This window comes from Eleginops maclovinus, chromosome 4 (assembly GCF_036324505.1).
Source record: "Eleginops maclovinus isolate JMC-PN-2008 ecotype Puerto Natales chromosome 4, JC_Emac_rtc_rv5, whole genome shotgun sequence".
In the NCBI taxonomy this organism is placed as follows: domain Eukaryota; kingdom Metazoa; phylum Chordata; class Actinopteri; order Perciformes; family Eleginopidae; genus Eleginops; species Eleginops maclovinus.
The window spans coordinates 18,746,619-18,770,676 of record NC_086352.1 but is presented as its reverse complement, the minus strand read 5'-3'; the positions used below and the strand labels follow the sequence as shown (position 1 = coordinate 18,770,676).

The 24,058-nt window shown below is 40.0% G+C and overlaps 2 protein-coding genes across 3 annotated transcripts; both read left to right on the top strand.

The window, feature by feature from the left end:
• Positions 1 to 16,336: 16,336 nt before the first annotated feature.
• terb2 (telomere repeat binding bouquet formation protein 2) lies at positions 16,337 to 18,448 on the top strand. 2 transcript variants are annotated; one of them, XM_063882362.1, is made up of 7 exons: positions 16,337 to 16,526; positions 17,092 to 17,173; positions 17,359 to 17,423; positions 17,700 to 17,761; positions 17,853 to 17,902; positions 17,992 to 18,068; positions 18,274 to 18,448. In XM_063882362.1, exons 1-7 carry the CDS (start codon positions 16,463 to 16,465, stop codon positions 18,384 to 18,386), a joined length of 513 nt encoding a protein of 170 aa, XP_063738432.1. In that variant the 5' UTR covers positions 16,337 to 16,462; the 3' UTR covers positions 18,387 to 18,448. The 2 variants fall into 2 exon arrangements, with proteins under 2 accessions (XP_063738432.1, XP_063738431.1); XM_063882361.1 differs by having other exon boundaries at positions 17,284 to 17,423.
• Positions 18,449 to 19,263: 815 nt separating this feature from the next.
• sord (sorbitol dehydrogenase) lies at positions 19,264 to 23,605 on the top strand. Its single transcript, XM_063880621.1, has 9 exons — positions 19,264 to 19,471; positions 19,588 to 19,621; positions 20,132 to 20,296; positions 20,933 to 21,092; positions 21,222 to 21,340; positions 21,772 to 21,837; positions 21,964 to 22,142; positions 22,551 to 22,672; positions 22,822 to 23,605. The coding sequence occupies exons 1-9, from the start codon at positions 19,418 to 19,420 to the stop codon at positions 22,985 to 22,987; spliced, it is 1,065 nt and encodes a 354-aa protein (XP_063736691.1). The 5' UTR covers positions 19,264 to 19,417; the 3' UTR covers positions 22,988 to 23,605.
• Positions 23,606 to 24,058: the final 453 nt, after the last annotated feature.

Sequence of the window (24,058 nt, the reverse complement as noted above, 5' to 3'; positions counted from 1 at the left end):
CTCAGCAACTTGAAACTAGCATCTCCGGGAAATCTTTGGTTTGGTAAGCTGTATGTAGACGAAAATAAGTGCAGTTAAAGACACAACCCCATGCGTAGCTTTCATGACTACCCCAGAAACGGGTTGCTGTTGCTCCTGTTCTTTGGAGCGTTTAGGCTAAGTGTAGACCTACGGTGGGTACATCAGTCAGTATGAGGTGAGAGCTGATTTTGTACCTGTAAACCTAGGCTATAATCACCTGTTCTATGTTAACACCGTTGATTTAATAGTATAGTTTAAGGAAAACCATCTAAGAGATTCGTGAGACAGGCTTACTTGTTTGAATGTGCTCAGACCAAATGTTAATCGTTGTTAAAGTGTTTAATTTAGGTACTGTAATAAACTAAAAAGGTTGCACTTTTTGCAGACCTACTCTAGCCTGAAAAGTCAGCCTGCCCTCATCTTTCTCATTTTTGGTTTTGTTATACAGTAGACATTTAAGTTTAATGATTTAAATGTGACATTAAAGCCATTTTCTTTTGATTTATAGATGACTTTTGAGAACAGCTCACCTGTTCAGATTGCTGTGGCAGAGTGTTCCTGTGTGGCCGGAACAGCACTCTGTAACCATAATGTGGCGCTGTTATATCAAACGGCGCACTACTCCACACTCAATCTTAAGGCAGTGCCTCCTGTCCTTAGCTGCACAGAAACGGAGCAGCAATGGCACAAACCAAGAACAATGGTAAGTATGCTTAGAACCTAATCATACATTGATAGCCTTCTTTGTTAATCTATGATATTTGTTAATTATGTTTTAATTACTTAAATTAATAATTTTGTTATGGTTTTCAGGGTGTGAAACCAGGCAGAGTAGGTGACATGGTCATCATTTCAACACGGCCAAAGTCCAGGCAGTACACGGTAGCAGATGGTGTAAGGTAGTATCTACTGTCATATGTTTAAGCAACATAAAATGAGTGGGAGTGAGGTGTGAGGTTTGGAAGTGAGGTTTTTCTTGGATATCCTCATTCATGGGTGTGGTTCAGCCACAGGCACGAAGACAAAGGCAACAGTTAATCAACGGCTTGGAAATTCTCTCTATGGAAAATGCGGAGTGATAATTAGTACCTAATTGTTGTATAAAACTTTGTTTACTGCTGTCTATGTTTCCTTTTGTTTTGTTTTCAGCGCGTTATTTGTTTCTTCTCTTAACTATGAACTTTATTTTCCTAAGGAGTAAGCGCTACAAGGCTGTGCGAGGGGACTTGCCAGACCCAGATGTCCTGAAAGTAGATGAGGCATACAAGGACTTCACTGCAGACATTGCTCCACTCATCACCACCATGGCAATAAGCAGCGATGTTCCACTTGTTGATTCGGCCTACGGACCAGTCCAGGAAGGTAGCCCCATCTCCTACCAACATCCAGTGCCACTGAGTCGGGTAGTAGTTCGTCACCAGGACACCCCTACTCCACCAGCTCTGCCTTTGGATGGATACAGGCTGGATCCAACTGTGTCACTTGTGTAATGAGTACTGATAATCCATCGTTATTTATTTTTTAATAAACTTGTACGGCGCAACAAGCGATGCCATTTTTTCAGTTTCTTTCAGGGGCGGGACATTTGACAAATCTCTAAGCAGTTGACCAATCACAACAGAGTCGTCAGCTAACCAATCAGAGCAGAGTGCGCTTTTGCAAAGGTGGGGGCATGGGCTCTTCAGAGCGTTTTCAGACAGAGTGAAAAGAGGTCATTTATGCACAGGCAGTGTGAGGAAAATAAAGCGCTTTTTCAACATTGAAGCATGAAAACATGTCATAGTGGAGCAACAAAATACATATATGGACCTGAAAAGTAGCATCATAGGGGACCTTTAAAGGTACCCTAGGAAATGTCTGAACGTTATCGCTCTTGAACTGATTTTATTTCAATGAGTAGGTAACAATTGTTTTGTCTTGTCACAGAAGCAGTAAATAAAGTGACTTGTATCTATTAAATAACACGAGCTGTGCAAATGTATTGTGAGGAGGGATACACATAAGGCCCTCTGTTAAGAAACACTGAATGTATACTTTGTTTGTTGACCAGAAAACTCCACAGTTCATCTGTAGGTTTAGGATATAAATGCTTCTTCCCCTGCTGTCCACCAGGGGGAAACATCAGTAACTGGTTCAAATGTAGGTTTATAAACTCTACAGATAAAGTTAAAGATAAAGTTAGAGAACATGGAAGTAAAATAAATGGAAGTCAGGTCATTCGTTTAGATGGCTGGTGCGCAGCAGGGTGTTAACCCAGGGGATCGGCCCATTTCTTAGTGTTGCCATACCTACATGTCCAAAAGATGAGTCATCATGGACTCAAGTAACTAAGAGGGCAAATAACATTCACACATAGTCTGGCATAACAGCACGACAGTCCTTGGTGAGAAACAAACTTTGCTACAGTCAGTCAAAACTTTGATTCAGTGGGCAGCTTCTGTCTCGCAGGTGTCCTCTGTTCAAGTTCATCTTTCACTCTGCGTGTGGCACCTGACACACACCTCTGTGCAGCTTTGTGTATGTCCAAACAGCATGACCGTGCCATGTGCAATTGTGATGCATGTATGAGTTTACACTATATATGTTCCCCTAAAGGTAAGCCTGTGGAGCCTGAGACGTCTTCTCTCACCCTAACGTCAGGCACTGCTCAGCTGTTTCCCTACATGGCTTTTTAATGGTCTGGGAAGCAATGTACCCTCCTGTCCCTCCTCAGCACACCAACACACCCTGGTGACCCAACCAGGGTCAAAGGTCAGCACAGTTTCCTCTTTTCCAAAATTGCTTGGTGACCTTTTAAGTGATACTTTCAATAAGACGAAAAAGAAGCATCTGTGGGTGTTGGATAGGATACAATTTGCTTGATCATTGTGTAATGCGACTGACTTTAGTGATATTATTTAATTGGATTATTTGGACTTCAGGTCATGTGTCGAGTTCTCTACTTTAAGTTGCAAGGTGGTATCTTGGTTAAAAATATGTTTTATTAAATGTAAATTAAGGTGCATTGTCAGACAGTTTATAGATTATTTATATTCACATTCAATTATAGAATTGTTCTTATTTCTAATTATGGGCAAAGCCTTGTTTTGATTTATGCTGCTGAAACAAAACAAAAATCCCAATTTGGGATCAACAATGTACCTCTTATTTTATCTTGTGTTTTCATTGTGTGCATGTAGCTAAGCTAAGCTATGTAAGTTTAGCTTTTCAGCATGCTACCATTAAATAATCAGCCTTAAAGACAAACTGCAGTTGTGGCTGGGAATTCCATTAAAATGTGATGTCTGACAGATATTGAGATATTTCACCTGACGGACATGGCCATCCATATAGCCACTAGCTTGACTACGACTCAATACTTCCAACATATTTCAACTAATGACCCTAAAGCGACACTTACCACATTATAAATGGTATGGCGAATCACTAACGATAGACATAGAAAGATATATTTTCATATCGCCTGCTGTCCCAACCTCCTAATGTCAGATGGTGTCCTCATTTGTGCAACTACGGACATTAATCACTTTAGGACATTTCCAGTTCCTAAGTGCAGCTTTTTACTTAATGTAGCCGCATGAGAATGAAGACACTCCATATTTTCATTTAAGCACTCCAGGCTCTAGGATACCAATCCATGTTACCTACCGGTTAGAGGCACAAGTGATTGAAAGAGACACTACATCAAAGATGAGGCTGAGAATAAAAAGCCCATCCTGCGGTGGCCTTAATCCTTCAACACCTGCGATCTGAAGCACACTGCTTTGATGTTGTTGGTTCAGCTAGAGAGAAAGAGACTTGATAGGGGGGCAGAGAGTGCGATGGTGAGATAACAAAACCATGCACGTTTAATGCTGAACTAAAAGGGAATGGAAGTTAAGGTGAACGATAGCATATAAACTTTTCCATAACTCTTCAATGATTCAACTCCAATAAGGTTTACTGCTCTATCTTACTGACAGTATGAAAAGGTAGACATGCTTTCTGCTAGTGTCTGGAAGCAGAAAAGATATTGAATAAAAAGCCAGCAGCAATTCATTAAGACACCAGCAGTTAGTAAGCTTGTCACAGAGTGCTGGATATTTTTTTACACACATTTCTCCTTGATCCAGACTTAATGGAACAGACCCTAAACACAAATGTCTCCACAGTCCTTACATAACCTAGTTTGGAAATCAATTAAGAAATACTGTTTTTGTGCTGTTGTGCAACTTTTTCTGTTTAATGTTTAATCATGCTGCTCATTATGTATGCTTCCTGGCCAACATGTTTCATTAAAGACTATATACTTGGAGATGACTAGGCTTGAATTCCTCTGTGAACATAGCCTTCGCTAACAGTCCAATTAAAGCATATAGCAAAGCTCCTCTGACTACATCACTCCATCTCAAACATAGCCACAGTGTGGGTTGCAGAAAATACCAAAGACTAAAAGTCCAACCAAAAGCATGCCAAACAGAGTCTACAGGAAGACCCGAACAGCATCTCTGTCAGAGCTACTGTTGAGTCCGATTTGTTAGATCTACTTGTCAAATCTACGTATTGGTGATGTAGTGTTCATACTGAAAAATGTTGATTGAAGACTAATCAGTTAATTAAATTTGTAGGCTAAAATGGCATAGGTTAACTGGTTCCAGACTCTCATATTTGCATTCATGTATTTACTGTTTATGTATTTACTTTGTCCTCTGGGATACTAAATTGAATTCCTTTGGGTTATGGATTTTTGTAAGGACAAAACTAGTAATACAAATGTGTGAAAAATAATCGTAATTACATTATCTAAGGGCCCAAAGTGTCATTTTGATAACATTGAACAATGATCAATCAGTTAATCCATCAAATAAATGGTTAAAAGAAAAATAAACTGTTTGTTGCAGCCCTAAAACATACAACCACCAGCAGCAATAATACAAGAACAATGGCAATACAATAATGTAGGCTACCACACAATGGAACAGTCTGATGAGGGACAGAGGGGAGCCCGAGGCAGCCAGCTCTGCCACCGCAGGCCTTTTACTCTGTCCAGCACAAGGGAAGCTGATAGAACCAAATCAGCACAACAGAAAACAAAAGGCAGGAAGAGGACACATCATGTCATTTTTACATAATTCAGATTATCTGAATTATTCTGGACATCAGAGAACACACAAACACCCAACAGGCTAGAGTCAGAAAAAGAGCCAGAAACAAGGTAACTGTAACAGTTGAGCATCAATGCCATCATAAAAAATCTCGAGTTCTGACATGACCATTTAATTAGGACTGAAGTTGAAGCTAGTTATATATATTTTTTTCTTTAAATCAGATAATTCTTTTAAATTGACTAATTGTATAGTGCATAAAATTTAAGAAAAACAGTCTAAGGGGACATCCAACAATCCACAACATAATTAATATTAAATTACTCAAAGGATTAGATAAGGACGTCATTTATCAAACCATGTCTATTTCAGTGCACCGCTTAATTACTGCCATACATAAACAAATATGTCTTGCCTTCTCAAGCAAATATCCCTTTCAAGCTAAAATATGTAATATTATACCTTTTTTTACATTCATCTTTTGGGGCGACTGTGGCTCAGGGGTGGAAAGTGGTCATCTACCAATTGTAGGGTTAGTGGCCAACATGTCTAAGTGTCCTTGAGCAAGATGTTAAACCCCAAATTGCTACCGTAGGCATAACCAACAATATTTTATACGTTGCTTACAGTAGGAATTGAGCTTAATGAAATATAATAACACTGTAAAAGAGATACATTCTAATATTTTTGTAATTGGAATGATTTCCCCACACAGTAAAATCAATACTCCAGCAATATAACCCATGTTGTTTTTCTAGAAGCATAAGAAATAGCAAATTCCTGGTCTGTCAAATTATTACAAAAAGAAAACCAACGATTGATGCTTAATTTTTTCTCCCATCTTCCTGCTACTGTTAAATTCCCAATGCATGCACAACAGAGCAGCCACTCTCTCCAGTGCTTTGTTGTGAGCGGAGCATGTTGGGGGGTTGGGTGTAAGACACAGGGTGTGGCTTCGCTGTTGTCATGGCAACAGAGTGAACCCCTCTCAACCAGCAGTCAGAATATGGTGTGGAGGAACTCAGTCTACATCCAATGACAGTGTATGTTCAGGCAGGCTGACCAAAATATTACAAACATGTAAGCAATCATCTCCTCTGCCTTTGTGCATGCACGTCACACTTATCCAAGCAAATCCTAAGACCTGTAATAGCCCTGACATCCTGTAACATTTCCTTTAGTGCCAGAGAGATAGGCTCTGTGGTTTCTCAGAGTTCAAACAAGCATAGCCCATCAGTTATAGCAGCAATCCTGCTCTACACCAACATCTTCTTAATAGGCTGCCGCTGTTATAAAACACAAGGTTACATGACATTATTGGGCTTCGTAAAGACGAGTCAACGGGTTCTTTTGTGTGTGTGTGTGTGTGTGTGAGTCTCTGTGGAAGCAACGAGCGCTTGACCTGCAGACAACCCTAACTAGGATATTATGAAACCTATTGAACATAAAGCAGGAGGCTGATGTCTACATACTGCCAAAAACTACTGTCAATGTGAGTGAATATACAAGCCAGTACACAGACCTTTCTTGTGTATTATGTGTCATGGAATATTGTTTACTTATAATACTAGAAAGTAATCAAATTCTCTTCAAAAAAAATCCCAACCCTTGTGCAATGCTATTAACTGCACCATTATTCAGTCACCAGTTCAATACAACAGTCACTATTGCTTCACTTTCCAAAGGTATTTGCAATTGATATGGCAAAACACTTTCTATGAACTCCAGGTTTCAATGGCATTTGCACTAATGAAATTGAAAAAAAAAAAAAAAAACTAGATCAAAAGAGCTAGATCAATACAGGGTTTCCTTTAAATATATGGACTGTTATAAGAAATAACATGGACCATGACTTGGTGGTCAGCTGTATAAATTGTAAAACATTACCATCTGGTGGTGAAACGTAGCACTACAATACACTGCTACTGGGTTAAATAAACGTGACAAAACAGATGCCCTCACACCTGACCAAAAATGGTTTAATTAGAGTTAAAAACTTGAATTATTTGCTATGGCCTTTAGTCACCAGATCTCAACCCAATAGAATGAGATATCTCTCCACAATATTGATCAAAAAACACACACATGAAAACTGGTCCCAGAAGAGACCAAATTAATATCACAGAAATAACAGGACCCACAATGTGAAGCGATGCCGTTTCGTAAGATCATCAATGTGTAATCAGGAGAGGCACTCAATATAAAGGGACGGACGTTGGGTTGTCGTCCTGTGGCGTGGACACATTCGCAGGGTAAAAAAAACAAAAAACATTATAAGGAATTACAAGATGACGTTGGAAGAATTCGATTTGATTCGCAACCATTCAATTGAAGGTATATGAAAAAGCACATCGATTCACTTTTTAAACAGAATATGCACCATTTAATTTGTAAACAGTTAAAGTGCAACAGTGAACTGTAGATAATACTGCAATTCCATATTGCAACATTTCCATAATTTCTTTGTTCAAACGAAATAATGGTAAATTAAATACTAGGAAATTAATAGAAAATATATCAATAAAATATTTATTCAATTAAAGGGGTAGTTCAGATTTCCAAGTTAGCCAGTGTGCTATTTATCAGTGGAGACCGTTTTCATCACGTTTCATCCAGTCCTTCTTGTTGCAGAGTTCGCTTGTGCTAGGCTAGCGCAAGTCAACGGTTTCTGCTAGCCTTCCAATAAAAACAGTCTTACCCACTCCACAGTACATGTTGGGAAATAAATACAAAACAGAAAATACACAAACACAGTGATCTATTTCTTTCTTTTTTTAGTGGGTTTTGAGTCATCAGAACTCTTCCTTTTTGCAGAGGCAGTTGAGGCTGGGTGCAGAGGAGGTATGGGAGGCCCTGGCTGGACCATAAAAGAGAAGAAATAACCTGGCTTGTCCAGAAAAGGAGGTGGCTGATCCAGAGGTGGAAGTTGGTGGCCTAGAGGAGGAAGTGGACGGCCCAGAGGATGGAAGTTGACAATCTGGTCCTGAGGAGGTGTTGGCTAGTACAGTGGAGGGAGGTTGTATACCTGGTCCAGAGGAGGTGGATGGTCGAGTTGGAGGATGTTTGGTTGGTCCAGGTGAGGTAGATGGTCCAGTGGATGGAGGATGTCTAGCTGTTCCAGTAGAGGTGGTGTTTGGTGGAGGTCGTCTGGTTGATCCAGATGAGGTAGATTATGGCAAGCCGTTTGAGTATTTATTCCATATCCTTGATATCAGAAGGCAGTTGCCTACACTAGTTAGCTCTTTGACAGAACTTGTTAGATATTTGGTCACACTAGTTTGGCACTTGGTTTTATTAGTTGAACAAAACATTTTACTAGTCATTATTTTTCATCAACTAATGGCACTTTTGTCCGAGTAGTTCCTACATAAGCCTTACAAGTGACGCCAGGAGCTGCACTAGTAGCACTAAAGTCCCAACGTGTAAGCTTTTTGACGAACCACTGGCCCTCTGACCGTACTAGTGATGCTAAAAGTCTTACTAGTTAACTAGTGTGCTGCAAAAACTCTGAAATGTTAACTAGTTACAAAAAAGAAACAAAAAGTTGCAATGAAAAGCCAAAGTAGTTGAAGGAAAGGCCTGTAGGAAAAATGTGTAACATGTACGGTCAAAGTCTAACATGTTCTTAAAAGAACCTGAGAAGAAATGCCCTCCACTAGTTAACTAGTAAGAAAAACATCTGTGTCACTAGTTAACTAGTGAGATAAAGTGTGTGTCACTAGTTAACTATAGTAAGGCTTGAACAATTGCACTAGTGTATGTAGTGGACATTTTGGACCTTACCAGTTAACTAGTGCGCACTTTGAATCTCTCTAGTTAACTAGTAAGACTTTTTAAATATTGTCCGTGGGAAGTCAGTCAGTGTGTTTTATGTCTAAACGCTTGTTCTGTCTCTGCTTTGCTACGCGTTGTGTGTGTTTTTGAGCAGGTGTGCGTATGCTTGTGTGACAACACCCGCACTCGTGACGCAAAAGTAGAGGATATGATCAAGGCACATTTTAGCAGCAGTGCTCATGAAATGAATAAAGCTGAAACACTGAGCATCTCTTAAAATCAGGTTAACGATAGACCCGAATAAACGTCCTTTCCGTATTTGCCTTAGACTTAATATTTACGGAAGTCACGGCGATCTCTCTGCCTCATAGGAAAGCTGTGATGAAGGGTATTGTTAGAAATAATCAATATATTGGAGCGGAACATTAAAAGATAATTCCCTGTTTCTGGACGGATCATATTTGTCCACTTCCGGTAGTATTACCGGATGCTGATTTTAGCCTCAGATAGCATAAAGCTAATATTGTATTGTATATATGAGTAGAGGGAGAAGGACAAGTGGAGTTACATACTAAACACACCGCCTCTACCTCTCACTCATTGAAGCTGCAATGATACTGTTGCCTGTTTAATAACTGATAAACCTCAGAATGATTGCATAATAGAATATCGTAGATAAGAGATCCAGGACTTTCCTTACAAGATGGCGACGGTGACGTCATAAGAGGACCCGCCCCCGACGACGTCAGCCTATAGAAGAGTCCGGAGAACCCCATGTGACAAGCGGCCAACAGGATCCAGCCCCCCTACTACCAACCAATGAGAGCACGAGAGCGGAGAGCGTCTTATTTTGAAGTTGTTTATTATATGGTCGGAAAGGGGTGGTTCTATAAAACATGTTTGTATTGTGAAATCGAGCTCTCTTTTGTTCCGGATCGCCAGACAGTAACTACTGATGAGCTCCACTCAGTCAGCGGGCTGTGGACGCGTGTCCCGGGCTATTGAGCCACAGCTGTGACACTTTTGTAAAACCTACTGCTGCATCCTTTTATTAAATACTCCTTTTAAAACTTACAAGAGGAGGTTTGCTTTCTTTCTTTTGAATCGACACCTGGGCTTCGAATAAACAAACATTTCTTACAGTATTCCATCTTTCTATCCATCTTTGAGGTCCCTGTTATCACCGTGCTACACTAATCCAAGCACCTTTCAAATTGCACCTTGATGACATGTTTTGAAGAGTGGTGCATTGGATCGAGCACTCGGTGCTCGATTGTGTTGGACTGCCACCACTACTGAGTTCCTAATACTCTGTCTTGTCTGAGTGTGTTATTTCCCCGCCAGTAAAACATGAGACTTGTGCTGCATCCTCGTCTCCGTGTATCAATGTATAGATAGTGATTAAGTTAGTAACCCACGAATAGTAACACTACAATAGTGTACAGTAAGTGAAACTACAACAAAGAGGGTCTATATATCTGTCTGCAGTCTGAAGGCAACTTTCTAATTGTAACGACATCTTCAATGTTCTTACCTAATTGATATATGATCATATTTACAAAAATACTTGTTTTATATTTTATAAATACGATCGTATTCAAAAATCACAGTGTATTTAAGCTCCGATTCTTAAAAACCTATTTTAAAATGTGGGCTGGCTGGCGGTCTAGTTTAGGGCCAATAGGTGACCTCAGCGCTCTCTGTCCCCTCCTCCTCATTAGCATTCAGTGCAACTAGTTAACAAGTGCGCATTTGGGATCCACCAGTACTCCTAGTAAACATTTTAAGCCTCACTAGTTAACTAGTTGAATTTAAATGTATATATCACTAGTTAACTAGTAAGGGCAAAAAGTTCACTAGTGAACTAGTAGACAATTTGAGCCTCACTAGTTAACTAGTAAGGTCAAAAGAGCCGTTAACTAGTGAGTGATTTTGGGTGTTACTAGTTAACTAGGGCAGAAACATGTATGCCACTAGTTAACTAGTTCGCCAATTTTCTGCTTCTTTTTTGTAACTAGTTAACATGTCAGAGTTTTTTGCAGCACAATAGTTAACTAGTAAAACTTTTAGCGTCACTAGTACGGTCAGAGGGCCACTAGTTTGTCAAAAAGCTTACACGTTGGGACTTTAGTGCTACTAGTGTAGCTCCTGGCGTCACTTGTAAGGCTTATGTAGGAACTACTCGGACAAAAGTGCCATTAGTTGATGAAAAATAATGACTAGTAAAAAGTTTTTTTCAACTAATAAAACAAAGTGCCAAACTAGTGTGACCAAATATCTAACAAGTTCTGTCAAAGAGCTAACTAGTGTAGGCAACTGCCTTCTGATATCAAGGATATGGAATAAATACTCAAACGGCTTGCCATAGAGCTCCTGCAGATGATGTCATATATGCTGGTCACGTGACGAGATACGACAGGGGCAGCCATTTTGGCAGTCATCGCGGCAGTAAATTGACAGGCACTGGCAGACTGTCAAGGATGGTGGATAACTGCTGTGCACCAGGTTGCACAAATAGGCGTGGGAAAAAGAAAGGTGTATCGTATTATCGCATTCCTAAAGACGCGGAGAGGAGGGAGAAGTGGATTGGAGCGATTAAAAGAGCCAGGAGCCTTCAGAAAAAGACTGAAAGATGGGACCCCCCCGGCCGTTGGCTTTCGCTTATGCAGTGATCACTTCATATCAGGTGGGTGAAGGAATACAGTACAATGCTACAAAAAGTTTCTGGTCAGTTTAATTAAATTGAATTAGTTTAATTTAAGAAGTAGCACCCAGTTATTATAGCTAACGGACACTGTGATGTCCCTTTTTAACTCAACAAGTGTGGCTCTGGCGCAGCCTAGCCAGTTAGCAAGTTAGCTTGTAGCAAGCTAGTGGTAAACAAACCCGTGTTGAAATATTCCTTCTTATTTTGTAGGGAGAAAGAGTGATAATCCGTTGAGTCCGGATTTTATCCCCTCAATTTTCGATTACCTTCCATCTCCAGAGAAGAGGAGACATAAAACGAGACTGGAGGTTTTTAACAGAAGGCAGAAGGCTAAACTGCACAAAGTAGAGCAGGCAAAGATATCTGCTAACGTGACACTGCCTATCAAACTGGAATAATTTAATACTTACCCTTGCAGTGATGATGCCGAAGTTTTTGGATGTAAGACTCCACAGTTGAATGTTGTTTACGAAGCCGGACTGACACCATTTGTAAGCCTCCAAGCTTTTGTACGCTCTGAGGGAGTCTCCTGAGTACACTGATGGAAAGCTTACAAGATAGCTGTGGATGTCTGCGTAGCGCAAGTCGGGTACATCGTCTTCAGAGCAGGAGGTTATGCTCTTGAAAAGCACACCGGGTGAATTATATGGGTCGCTTATATTTAATCTCTCTAATTTTGTACTATAAAGCCGAATTTCACTTGAATTAAAATGAGAAGTATACTCGCTCGGTAAGAAAACACTGGCACCGGTGGTCATGTTGACTGCCAAAATGGTGGCTCCCAACCAAAAGTCACGTGACCGCAGGAGCTCTATAGTAGACGGTCCAGTGGATGGAGGATGTCTAGCTGTTCCAGTGGAGGTGGTGTTTGGTGGAGGTCGTCTGGTTGATCCAGATGAGGTAAATGGTCCAGTGGACAGATGTTGGCTGGCTGGCCCAGAGGAGGCAGAGGATGGTCCAGCAGAGGAGGCTTTAGCTGGCCTTTTTGTTTTCCTGGCCTGGTTAACCAGTCGGTTTGCCACCGCTGTTCAATGCATCCTTATGGCCTCACCCATCCTTTTCTTTTTCAGTGCCTGTTCACTTGCTTTCTTTTTCTGTAGTTGGAATTGATCATTTTGATAAGAAGACAGACAGGAGCGCCTCAAAGGCTGGTCTATCAACATTGTTGAGGCCGTCCAGTTCCTGGCTTTCATGGTTGACTTTATAAAGGCGATGCTCTCAGATGTTTCAACATTCATCGAGCACCTGTCCGCCTCTAGGATGTCGTCCATTAAATTCAATGATCCCTCCACCAGGGTGCCTGTGAAAACTGAAAGAAGGGCTTTAACAAGCTTAATCACGGTTGGGTACCTCACACCTCTTTCTGTAGTTTTCAAAAATGCCACCCGCCTCCACCAGTCCACATCCACTCTGCTGTCCTCTTCAACATAGATCTTGGCCAGAGGTACCAGGTCAACATCTATTTGGTCAGCCCCGAACCTCCTCCTCTCGTAGGCCGAGCTCTTCTGACCGAACAACATAAGGCAAGGCCTTTCCTAAGGTCATGAAAGCTCCACATACAGAGTCACATTGAATAAGAGATGGAGTCAGCGCAGAGAGTGAGGTGATGATGTTGTTGTCAACTGGAAGATGTTTGAGGAGGAACTCTGCAGACTTTATGTAGCCTTCTCTAAGAGAGTTGTACAAATTCCCAACGTATATTTTCCTCTCCACACGGGCCTTGTTCATGGCAGAGTAGCCAAGCTTTTCAACACAAAGCCTTTGTTTGAAAGCTGTTAATCTGTACTCCGTACATTGATCCTGAGGATCTCCTTAATACTCATGGGTTTCTCATGTTGCAGTTTTTTAGAAACATTGGAAATGTTGGAAGGACACCTGCAAACATAAAAAAAAGAGTAATTAAAAATCATAACGATATAACAGTTATTAATTATACAATGCTATGGGAGAATCTCTTAAAGTTGGTTACAGCAAGCCATGTCATCAGGAAGAGATGGACCATAACGACTGTTTATAACTCTTAGTACATTTATATTTACTTGCCATGAGTTTTCCTACTCATACCTCAGAACAAGGCGACCATGACCACCAGCCTTTCAAACTCTGTGCAGAGCACAGAGTTCCATGCCTTCCGGTTCTGGGTAACCTGTGTCCTGGATGCTGTAGCCTGTTCTTGTTGCAGAACTTCTATTCTCGCACACACACACACACACACACACACACACACACACACACACACACACACACACACACACACACACACACACACACACACACACACACACACACACACACACACACACACACACATTGACACAACAGAAGTGACTGTGTTTCGGCAAGGTTAAAAAATCTGGGGACTTTTTTCTTTTGAGTCATTCCAAATGTTATTGCACTGTTAAAAACCAATAAAGTTCACACTGGTTCCGACATGACGTCTGCCTCTTGTCTTCATTGAATGACTTCATATGAAGGTGAATGTGACTTAAAACTCTTATTGAAGCTGAAGGAACATTTAGATTGAAGTGTGTATACGTTAGTGCAGCAGTTAAAGGTCTAGCAGCTTTAAATGTTTCAAACTAGTGAAACACAAATTATTTAAAACAGCATTTAATCAGTGATGTAGAAGTACTCAGATTTTTCTAACAACTAAAAGCATCCATATGCAATTGTGAAAATACTCAAGTTGGTTGTAAAAGTCAAATCAAATTGTACTTCAAGTAACAAAAGTAAAATTACTCATTGAGCTGAACTGCCCTGTTCTCAAAACCTTTATATGAAATGACTGGATAATGATTATTGCTGTGTCTTTCACAGCTAGAAAGGTGAAGTTAATTGTAATTACTTTATATACTTCTGATTTTAAATTTATACACAACAGTTTATTTGATTTAAACCTTGTTAACAAATCTAAATCTGAAAAGTAACCATTAGCTACAGCTGTCAGATAAATGTAGAGTAAAAAGCACAATATTCTTCTAAATTGTTTGATTGATATTTTAGATATAAACACTATATTCAATGAGTCACAATAAATCTAAATGAGGACATTAATATGAGGAATATTCACACGCTATTACAGACAGTCATTTGGATTTGTTCCGCCCTGTATTAGTAACCTGATTTTGATTCCACAGCAGCTGCACAGTTCAGACAGCAGATGGCGACAACGGTCCATTTCTACCGTTGTCAGGCAAAAGTGAAATAGTTTTTTGGAGTTGAGATTAAAGTCAGAAGTCATAATTCTGAGAAATTCATTCGTGGCCCTGGTCCTCTTCCGCAGGTGTGAATTTGCCTCCTTTAATGGTACAATTAATTTGATTTAATAGTATCATTAGGCCTTTTTTTTCAGGACAGGGAATTTGGAAACAGTGCCAGAGACATGGAAAATGAATGACAAAAATCCTTTATACATCCCACAGTGAGGGAATGTACTAACAAATAAATAAGTAGCAGCATTATTAAATTAAGTGGGAAAGTAAAAGTAATACATCAGCTGTCAATATAATCAGAAGTAATATAGTAGATGAAGCTGCCTTTAAAGAAAGCATGTTTTAAATAGTGGGGAAAGATCCTCTGCTGACACGCGCTGAAACCTACAACCATGTGCATATCACAGAGCAAACAGGATATGATGGATGGTGCTGCTCCCCCCTCCATGCATTATAATATCCTGTTTCTGTGTGTGACACCACAGTGTGCAGTGATATGACTTACAGTAGCTGTCCAATATGGCGGACCATTTCCAGGACATTATGGTGTACAGTTTCAAAATAAAATATCTTTGAAATCCCAAATACGAGTTATTGTCCCTCTGTTTTTAGACAAGAATAATACATAATCAAATACTAATGTCGGGGTGATAGCAGGCCACTCCAACAAGCCACTCGGAGCTCATCAGGGCATTCTGATATACAGTTTGAAAATAAAACACCAAAACTTGAAATCTCATATATGAGCTATCATCCCTCCGTTTGTACTTCAAAGTAGCAAACGCAAAGCACGTATCTCAAAACATTACTATACTATTATACTATTACTTACTACTATATCAGTACAGTACCTAAGTAAATCTACATAGCTAGTTAACAGCAATGACATCACCTCGAACATTAACTAACAGGTAAGGTTTACTAGCTAACTAACAGCTAACGTTTACTAGCCAGCTGCACAGAAAGGACTGTGTTCTAAAAGTAAAGTAAACTGGGGATTTTTTTATTTTGGTGGATCGTGGCTGGGACTTTATGAAGTTACTTTTTAAGTGTGTTGTTCTTGAAACCAAACAATAGATACAAACATAGCCCTGTATCTAAAACACATGTAATGCTCAGCTATTAACGCCCCCTTGCCTCAGGCCTGTCGTTGTTGGACCAGTCGCTCGTCCCTCCGAATCTTAATATTTCCCACAGTTTTCGACAGCACTTAAATGCAGCAGAGCCGTTTGAGCGCCAAACGACAACGTTTAACTGTGTGTTGTGGTTAATACAATCAAGAGAGACCCTTTACAGACAGAAATCAGGAAGCTTGGAGTTGTAAAATCAACTCTCAAATGAATGTTGTACATTGGGTCAGGGAGAATATTATATTATTCAACTAACAATACAGAGTAAATATAGAGAATTTTATGGTAAGTTTTTTGGGGGGTAAATAATTGTGGTCCACACTCCAATACAATAGGTGGCGGTAATGCGCATTTAACGCTAATCGCCACCCGCGATAAAACCGTAAACACAAGAAGAAGAAGCAGCCCGCCAAACTAAAGGAAAGCAGTAATCGTTTTTGAGAAAAAAAGAAAGAAAGAAATCAAGCTAGCTGGAGAGTCAATGTCAATGTCCTAAAGACTGATTTTTTTTTCAAAAGAGAGAAGACTGTGGCTATGTTTAAAAATAAGTCTGCCTGGTTTTCAAGCAGTGTGCCAGAGGCATGGCACAACTTTTGGAGTAAGTAGCCTATTATCATGTCAAGCTAGCCAAGTAGTTAATTTCGTCACATGCCTAATAATAATGCTAATTATTAGCCGGTATGTTAGCTTAGATCATGAAATAAGTTATTGGCGTGACCTTACAGGCATGATTTGAGTTACATATTGTTACTTGACTTGTTAACTTGATAGTATAAAGCTACCTTAATAAGTAAGAATAATATATATACTGCTATTAGTTTGAGCTGTCTTTTGTGATTTGCCTATTTATGTTTAGCCCAGGAAAAGAAAAGTCAGTAGGGGCTTGGACTGGGAATCGTAGGGTCGCCGGTTCAAGTCCCCAAACAGACATAAAATATGGAAGGTGGACTGCTACTTGGAGAGGTCCCAGTTCACCTCATAGGCCCTGCTGTGGTGCCCTTGAGCAAGGCACCGGACACCTCCAATCCCCCCTCCCCATTGCTCCCCGGGCGCTGCACAAGGATGGGTTAAATGCAGAGGACCAATTTCACTGTGTGTGCTCTGCTGTGTGCATGTATGTGACTAATAAAGAGGGTTTCATCCTCCAATTCTATTCTATTCAGGATGGGAGGGTGGGAGCATGGCTGATTGCAGAAGAGCAGATTACCTTTTCAGTGAGGATGCTACATGTGCAGATACTCTGAGGTGAGCATGATGAAAAATTGTCTGGAAAGCCGCACATTAATAATATAACAAATCAGCTGTGAGTTATTTTTATATGACCCCTTGGATATAATTTTAGCATTTTTTTCCAGGATATTTGAGAGCAAAGACTATCTTTGGAACCAGGTGGTGGTTTTTCACAGCTTGTTTCTGTCTGTTTGTGAGAGGCGCCAGAGTGTGAAGTCTGTGTGCATCGGTCATTATGTGCTGCCTCCAGCCTCAGTACAGGACGGTGAGGACTACTGGCCGACTATATGTTTATTGAAATGTCAATCATACCAAAACAGTGGTTCCCAAGATTGGGATCAAGACCTGCAATAAGGTCCCAAGATTAATCTGAGGGTTTACCAGATTATTTAAAAATACCTAGGAAACTATATGGGTACTCATACCTCAGCATTGGTGTATGCTTAACCCTAACACAAGCTTTGATTTGTTATTGCTTCAGCCAAGAATTGGTAACCACTTTTGAAACACTCATACATTGTTCTTCTTATTATGATTTTAGAGTTGAGACAGGTGGTCGGTAGATTGATTTGGGAGTTTGAGTATGAGCAGTCAGTGGCACAGGTAAGGACACCAGTAGGTACACCGGTCTAAATAATTGACTAAGAGACTGATCATGTAAATCATTTGAGTTTGGCTTCCTTCTGTTTCACAGGGTTTTAGTAGCCAGACTGAAGTTGAGGGCAGTGAAGTCAGCAAAAGCAAGTATGTTCAGTTTCCACTATATCAAATTGGATTTCCATACATTTTTAACTGTCCAATGAGCAAATGAAGTCCCTATTTCTATTTGGCAGCTCTGGACCATCTGACATGGAGTCAGAAAGTGAAGCTCCACTAAGTGTTCATTATCCAGTAACTAACATGCTCACAGGTGAAACATTTATTATCGTTAAATTAATTTTCTTTATTTAAATATTTGCACTTGCTTCTCAAAAGTTATTAATAGGACATTTACCTGTAATGAAGATCTGGTGAAATAAATATGTATATAGATAACTTCAAAATCTGTTAGAAAGTTTCCTCTGTGTTGTTGAATGTTTAAACTACTTAATTTTCTGTTGACTTATTCACGACAGGTTACGTCAGTATGGACAACCTGCAGAAATACTCAGGCGATCTGTGTGATATCCACCCTGGATGTTTCCATTGCTCCCACTGTAATGGCCCCTGCTGCCCGCTGCACACATAAGCAGAAAAGGAGTAGCTAATGTCCTGCCAAATGAGCATGTGTGTAAGCAATAAAGATGAATACACTGGCATAAACATAAATAAATGTGACATGTATAATTCTTATCTCATTGTGGTTATATTCAACTTTATTTCACATGTCTGCTTATTGTTTAATCTTTCAACCATATGCACTATTTTTATATGAATGGTACACATGTTAGCATTTGCAAAGCCCTGTTCAGTGTCTGATATGACGAGATATAAAATAGACTTCCCTTCAACGGTGACACAGGATTTAAACTTGTTTGTTCAACTAGCATGCTTAAACTTGGTCTGTAGTAAAACCTTATTAAATATTACTTTGCTAAGTGTAAGGAATGCAGCACCATACTGTTAAGAGGAGTCTTATTAGCAATGTGTTACAGTGTTGGTAATAAACATCATTCATATTGGGCAGTTTAACTCTTTCATCAACAGTGAGCATTGTAATAGTAAAACAAACCTTTGCTTTCATTGAAAGCATAATTAAATAGTGCAAAATGCAATAAAAAGAGGAAGACAATAAAGCTGCCATATATTGAGATACGATATCATAATTTCATCGTCAAAAACATGCCATGGTAGTTTTTAATTGGATATGTGTGTCGGGCTGAGTGTTGTACGGTAGTGAAAGGGTTTTTGAACTAACGTAAGTCACGGTAAACCGATAGTTAACGCTCCATAGTAACTTGTAACCCTTTTAGTATCATTTAGAAAACATGTCAAAGTAATATCGAGCAGCAGTAAAATGAATATTAATGTAATGAGTGCAGTTTCATTGTTTTGTGTCGTAGCGGTCACCCCTTCAAAGTGGACTCCTCCGCGGGTCATGACCAATCACATATTTTGTTTTGGTCCCAGCCCCTCCATCAGGAAGTTGTAGCCTTCTGCAGGTTTCTTGTTGTACTTTGACACTTCGCCCAATACCCAAAAGGAGAGTGTCTCTTTGGACTGTGTTGTTTTGTCTGCATTAGCTTCACTCAGTAACGTCTGCTCAGTGTTGCGTCTTTCATGGCGGGGGGAAATCTGTCGGTGGTGCTGCACGCCCAGAAAGACCTCCGGCTGGTAGGACACCACATCAAACATGTACCATATGCATCAGACGATCAGTATGAATTAAAATTAGTGCAACTTTTTTTTAACATTTTTGTGTGTGTGTTTTTTTGGCCGTTTTCTGACAGGAACATCGCCCGATCCCGGAGCCAGGGCCTAATGGTATGATACAATATACAATGTCATATGTGTGCACGTTACATATGCTTTAATAACTGAAATGATTTAAATAGAATTCAATGCACAAATGTGGTTCTCAATTTCAAATCTGTTGCATATCAAAATGTATTACAGTTGCCAGACTAAGCTGTTTCTGCTTTATCATTTTTGCTAATGGAATATAATTCAGACTTTGGAGAAACTAGCCATTGCTCTTAAAGCTTTAAATGTACTGTTGTTTATTTTGAAAATCGTTGTGACTTGCAAGTAAATAATCCATTGCTGCCAAAAAACTCAACATATTTTTTTCTTTTTTACTTTAGTCAGTAGTTGTGTAAAGATTGAACTGAATAGCCATTTTATTTGACTTCAATAAATAATTGAATCAATGAATCAATGAAACAAATTCAGATGTAGGAAGGTGAGAGGGAATTCAGAGGTATGGAATCAGGCAGGTCTGTAGTGTCACACATGCACACCCTCTTATGAGTAAGTGTCATGTTCTGCACCCAGATGTTTTGCTGCAGATGCACTCTGTAGGAATCTGTGGATCAGATGTCCACTACTGGCAGAACGGCCAAATCGGGGACTTTGTCCTCACCAAACCGATGGTGTTGGGACACGAGGCAGCAGGGCGTGTGGTTAAGGTCGGATCAGCAGTCAAGCATCTTAAAGTGGGTAAGTGGGCAAGCAATGTAGGCATCCGCCATTCTGTTAAAAAGTGAACACTCTTACATTTTAAACTACATTTGTAATTGCCATACATATCTGTTTATAGTACACATGTCTATATATAATACATATCTGCCATATACATCTGTTATACGTAATATATGCATCTGTCCATACCACCTCATTCAACAGTGTAAAGTATTTAAATTACCGTACAGTGTATTTAAATACTTTCAATGTATTCCACATATGTATTTCACATCCTTAAATCTTTATTGTCGTTATTATACATTTTCTTCTCTCTTTTTGCACTATTTTATTTATCTTATTTGCACCCTGTATGTTGAGTTGTTGGAGGAGCCTGGGATATAAGATTTTCATTGCCAACATATACGTTGTATATGCTGTGCATATGACCAATAAAACCTTGAAACCTAATTCAAAAGGGTTAAGTAACTTTTTCAAATCTGGTCATTTTACAACCTGTACCTACAGTACTTTAATTGCAATAAACATACACAGTCATAGCACAGGACGTCTTACTTAATCCTTACATTAGTATGGTAATGAAATACATTTCCAACTTGGCCACAGTGTGATAGAGTTACCGGGATACATTTATTGTCATTGTGTATTTTGTAGGTGACCGAGTGGCCATTGAGCCAGGGGTGCCCCGCGAGATGGACGAGTTCTTTAAAAAAGGAAGATATAACTTGTCTCCTACCATCTACTTCTGCGCCACACCTCCTGATGATGGCAATCTGTGCCAATACTACAAGCACAGTGCCAACTTCTGCTACAAGTAAGAGTTTGTTTTAAGGATTGCATGGCTTTACCTAATAGATTGCCCAACAGCTGCCTGATATTGACTGCCAACTGACTCTATTGCCTAACTTCTTTTTTTCTTTTCTGTTTATCTTGAAATACCCAGGTTGCCTGATAATGTGACATTTGAGGAGGGAGCTCTAATCGAACCTCTGTCTGTGGGGATACACGCCTGTCGCAGAGCCGGTGTTACTCTGGGCACCACCGTGCTCATCTGTGGTGCAGGTAACAATGAGCCAAGACCTTTAAACTCAGACAATAAAACATGTCAAGACCCCTATTAGTAGGAAAATTCCATCAGCCAGCTGCACCTACATTTGAGGATGTGCCACAAATGTAATCAGTGGGTGCAGTCATAAATACATAACTGACTCAACAAAACTTGAGTAATGGAAAACGACTGAACCCTTACACAACTTGTAGGAGACTTAATATTTAACAAATCCCTTAGGTTGCAAAAACAAGCTAATGCCAATTTAAGCCATTCGTGTTAAGCATTACATGAAGCTGACAGTCCGTTGAGGGTAATATAACGCAGTTCTTGTGATTGCTGCAGACTCATTATGACATTGACTCATTTCACTTTACAAAATGTCAAGCTTGAAATCCATAAGTAACACAGTCCCTAAAGCAGGCATCTTTTTCTCTTCCCACAGGGCCTATTGGGTTGGTCTCCTTGCTTGTGGCCAAAGCGATGGGGGCATCGCAGGTCATCATCACAGGTAACACAAACACACACTATATACAGTTAACATCTACTGTGTCTCAACTGAAGTGATTCAACATTACAGTATGGTAAATAAATATCTATCTTCTCTTGTGGCCTTTAATGCTCGTCTGCTGCTCAGATCTGTCCCCCGAGCGTCTGACCATAGCCAAAGAGTTGGGAGCAGACTTCCAGCTGACGGTGAAGAGAGGAGACGCTCCCCAGCAGCTCGCCAAGAGTGTCGAGGAGAAGCTGGGCGATCAGCCTCACGTTACTATTGAGTGTTCTGGAGTGGAGAGCAGCATTCAAACCGCCATCTATGTATGTGACGACTCAGTTAAGAGCATTTCGAACTGTATTAGGAATATGACGTAGAGTAGGAACTATGTCTGGGGAAACTATAGACGTCCAACGTTTACTTCTCTGCTACAACTTATTTATTTATCTGACAACTTTGGCTACTAGTTGACATTGATATAGATTTAACAACCCAACAGTTTAATAAATGGTTGCATTTATCTCCACCTCATCATAGTACAACATAGAAATGCTAACTACATCCTAACACATCTATAATAGTATTCTAATATATAATAATTTGAGACACACGGTTACTTTTTACTTTTAGTTTCGATGCTTCCAATACATTTGAATCCTAATGTAGACCTCTATGAAGCGTAATGCTAATGAGCTTCAGTATAGTAACTTTATGTTTACTTGCCCTGTCAGGCCACAAAAGCAGGTGGAGTGGTGGTGCTGGTGGGTCTCGGATCTGAGATGGCCAATATTCCTCTGATCCATGCTGCCGTAAGAGAAGTGGACATCAGAGGAGTTTTCCGCTACTGCAACACGTAAGAGAAATGAACCACTGATTTGCCCTTCAATAAGTAGACATTTAAAGCAACGCTTGAGGCAGTTTCACCTGAGAGTATTAATGAGATCAAGTTATTATTAGTTATCACAGACTGAACTGTAAAATGCATGTCTCACTGTGTTGCAGCTGGCCGATGGCAGTAGCCATGTTGGCGTCAGGGAAAGTGAATGTGAAGCCCCTGGTGACCCACCGCTTCCCCCTGGAGCAGGCGGTGCAGGCCTTTGAGACCACGCGTCAGGGTCTTGGGATAAAGGTCATGTTAAAATGTGACCCGAATGACCAGAAGCCCTGACCCACTGCAGGGAAACAGACCTGAACGACTCAGAATGACAAGCAGACACAAACACAGGCTGGACGTTGACCCTAGAGTAGATAACAGTGAGTTCAAAGAGACAGACTGCTTACAGAGCTGAGAAGTGACAGGCCGCATGTCAGAGGTAACCAACATCCAATGGTACGAGAAATTACTGAATAACTTTACACTCTTTTGTGTAACCATCATTTTCAAATCGTTTAGTTGTGTGAGCGTACCGGCTCATGCTTGGGTTAAAAAGATGGAAGGAGAGGAGGGATTGCAATAAAACGGTGTTTACACAACAAAAAGACAGCCGCTATGGGCCAAAAATAACCAAAAACGTGCCCGCTGTTGTCTGCCTCGGGTACTGGAGACGACTGGCTCCCAGTCTACAGCAAGACCCCAACCAGGTTACCAACTTGCTTTTATTTAGTGACTCATTACCTGATTCTGATCAGCTGTCTGTCCTCCGGCTGAGCCATTCCCATCACTCCAGCAGCCGGCGCCCTAACCACAGGTTGTTTATCATTTGTTCCATTATACATTTTTCATTATTTTACATATGGCGATTGTAAGGAAAATAAATAAATCATACAATTTAAATGGGTTTTTGTTTTAGTTTCAGAGCCTGCACTACCTGATTTCAGACATCAGGGGGAACTACAGGCTCAAAGTGAAAATGCATTTCAGTGTTTCGTCCCAATCCTTTGACTTACCATTGAACTAATTTGTTTTAGTATACAAGTTCTCTACTTTCCAGTATGAGCACAACACATGAAAGGCATGACTACAATTACCGAACTGGACCACAGCTGTTTGCCACAACCCCACAATGAATATTTACAGCACACTAATTGTCCTGCTGTTCTATTTTTCCAGTTAGTAAACAAGAAATCAAAGTACATTAAAGGAAAATATCCAATATAATACAAACAGGCCCCAAGCTACGACTTGTTTACTTGTAAACTGAAGAAAGAAAACATTCATTCATACTTTTTAAAATCTTTGGCTGGCTCCTGTATTCACATTTAATATTTATTTATTTTTAATAAATTGGTATAAAGTGTT

What these genes read in the sequence shown, in the direction of transcription:
- terb2 (XM_063882361.1), top strand. Translation starts at nt 16,463, where the DNA reads ATGTTTAAAAATAAGTCTGCCTGGTTTTCAAGCAGTGTGCCAGAGGCA. An exon ending in AGTGAAGTCAGCAAAAGCAA is followed by an intron (nt 17,903 to 17,991) that starts GTATGTTCAGTT and finishes TCTATTTGGCAG; the next exon opens with CTCTGGACCATCTGACATGG. An exon ending in AGTAACTAACATGCTCACAG is followed by an intron (nt 18,069 to 18,273) that starts GTGAAACATTTA and finishes TATTCACGACAG; the next exon opens with GTTACGTCAGTATGGACAAC.
- sord (XM_063880621.1), top strand. Translation starts at nt 19,418, where the DNA reads ATGGCGGGGGGAAATCTGTCGGTGGTGCTGCACGCCCAGAAAGACCTC. An exon ending in CCCGGAGCCAGGGCCTAATG is followed by an intron (nt 19,622 to 20,131) that starts GTATGATACAAT and finishes TTCTGCACCCAG; the next exon opens with ATGTTTTGCTGCAGATGCAC. An exon ending in ATCGCAGGTCATCATCACAG is followed by an intron (nt 21,838 to 21,963) that starts GTAACACAAACA and finishes TCTGCTGCTCAG; the next exon opens with ATCTGTCCCCCGAGCGTCTG.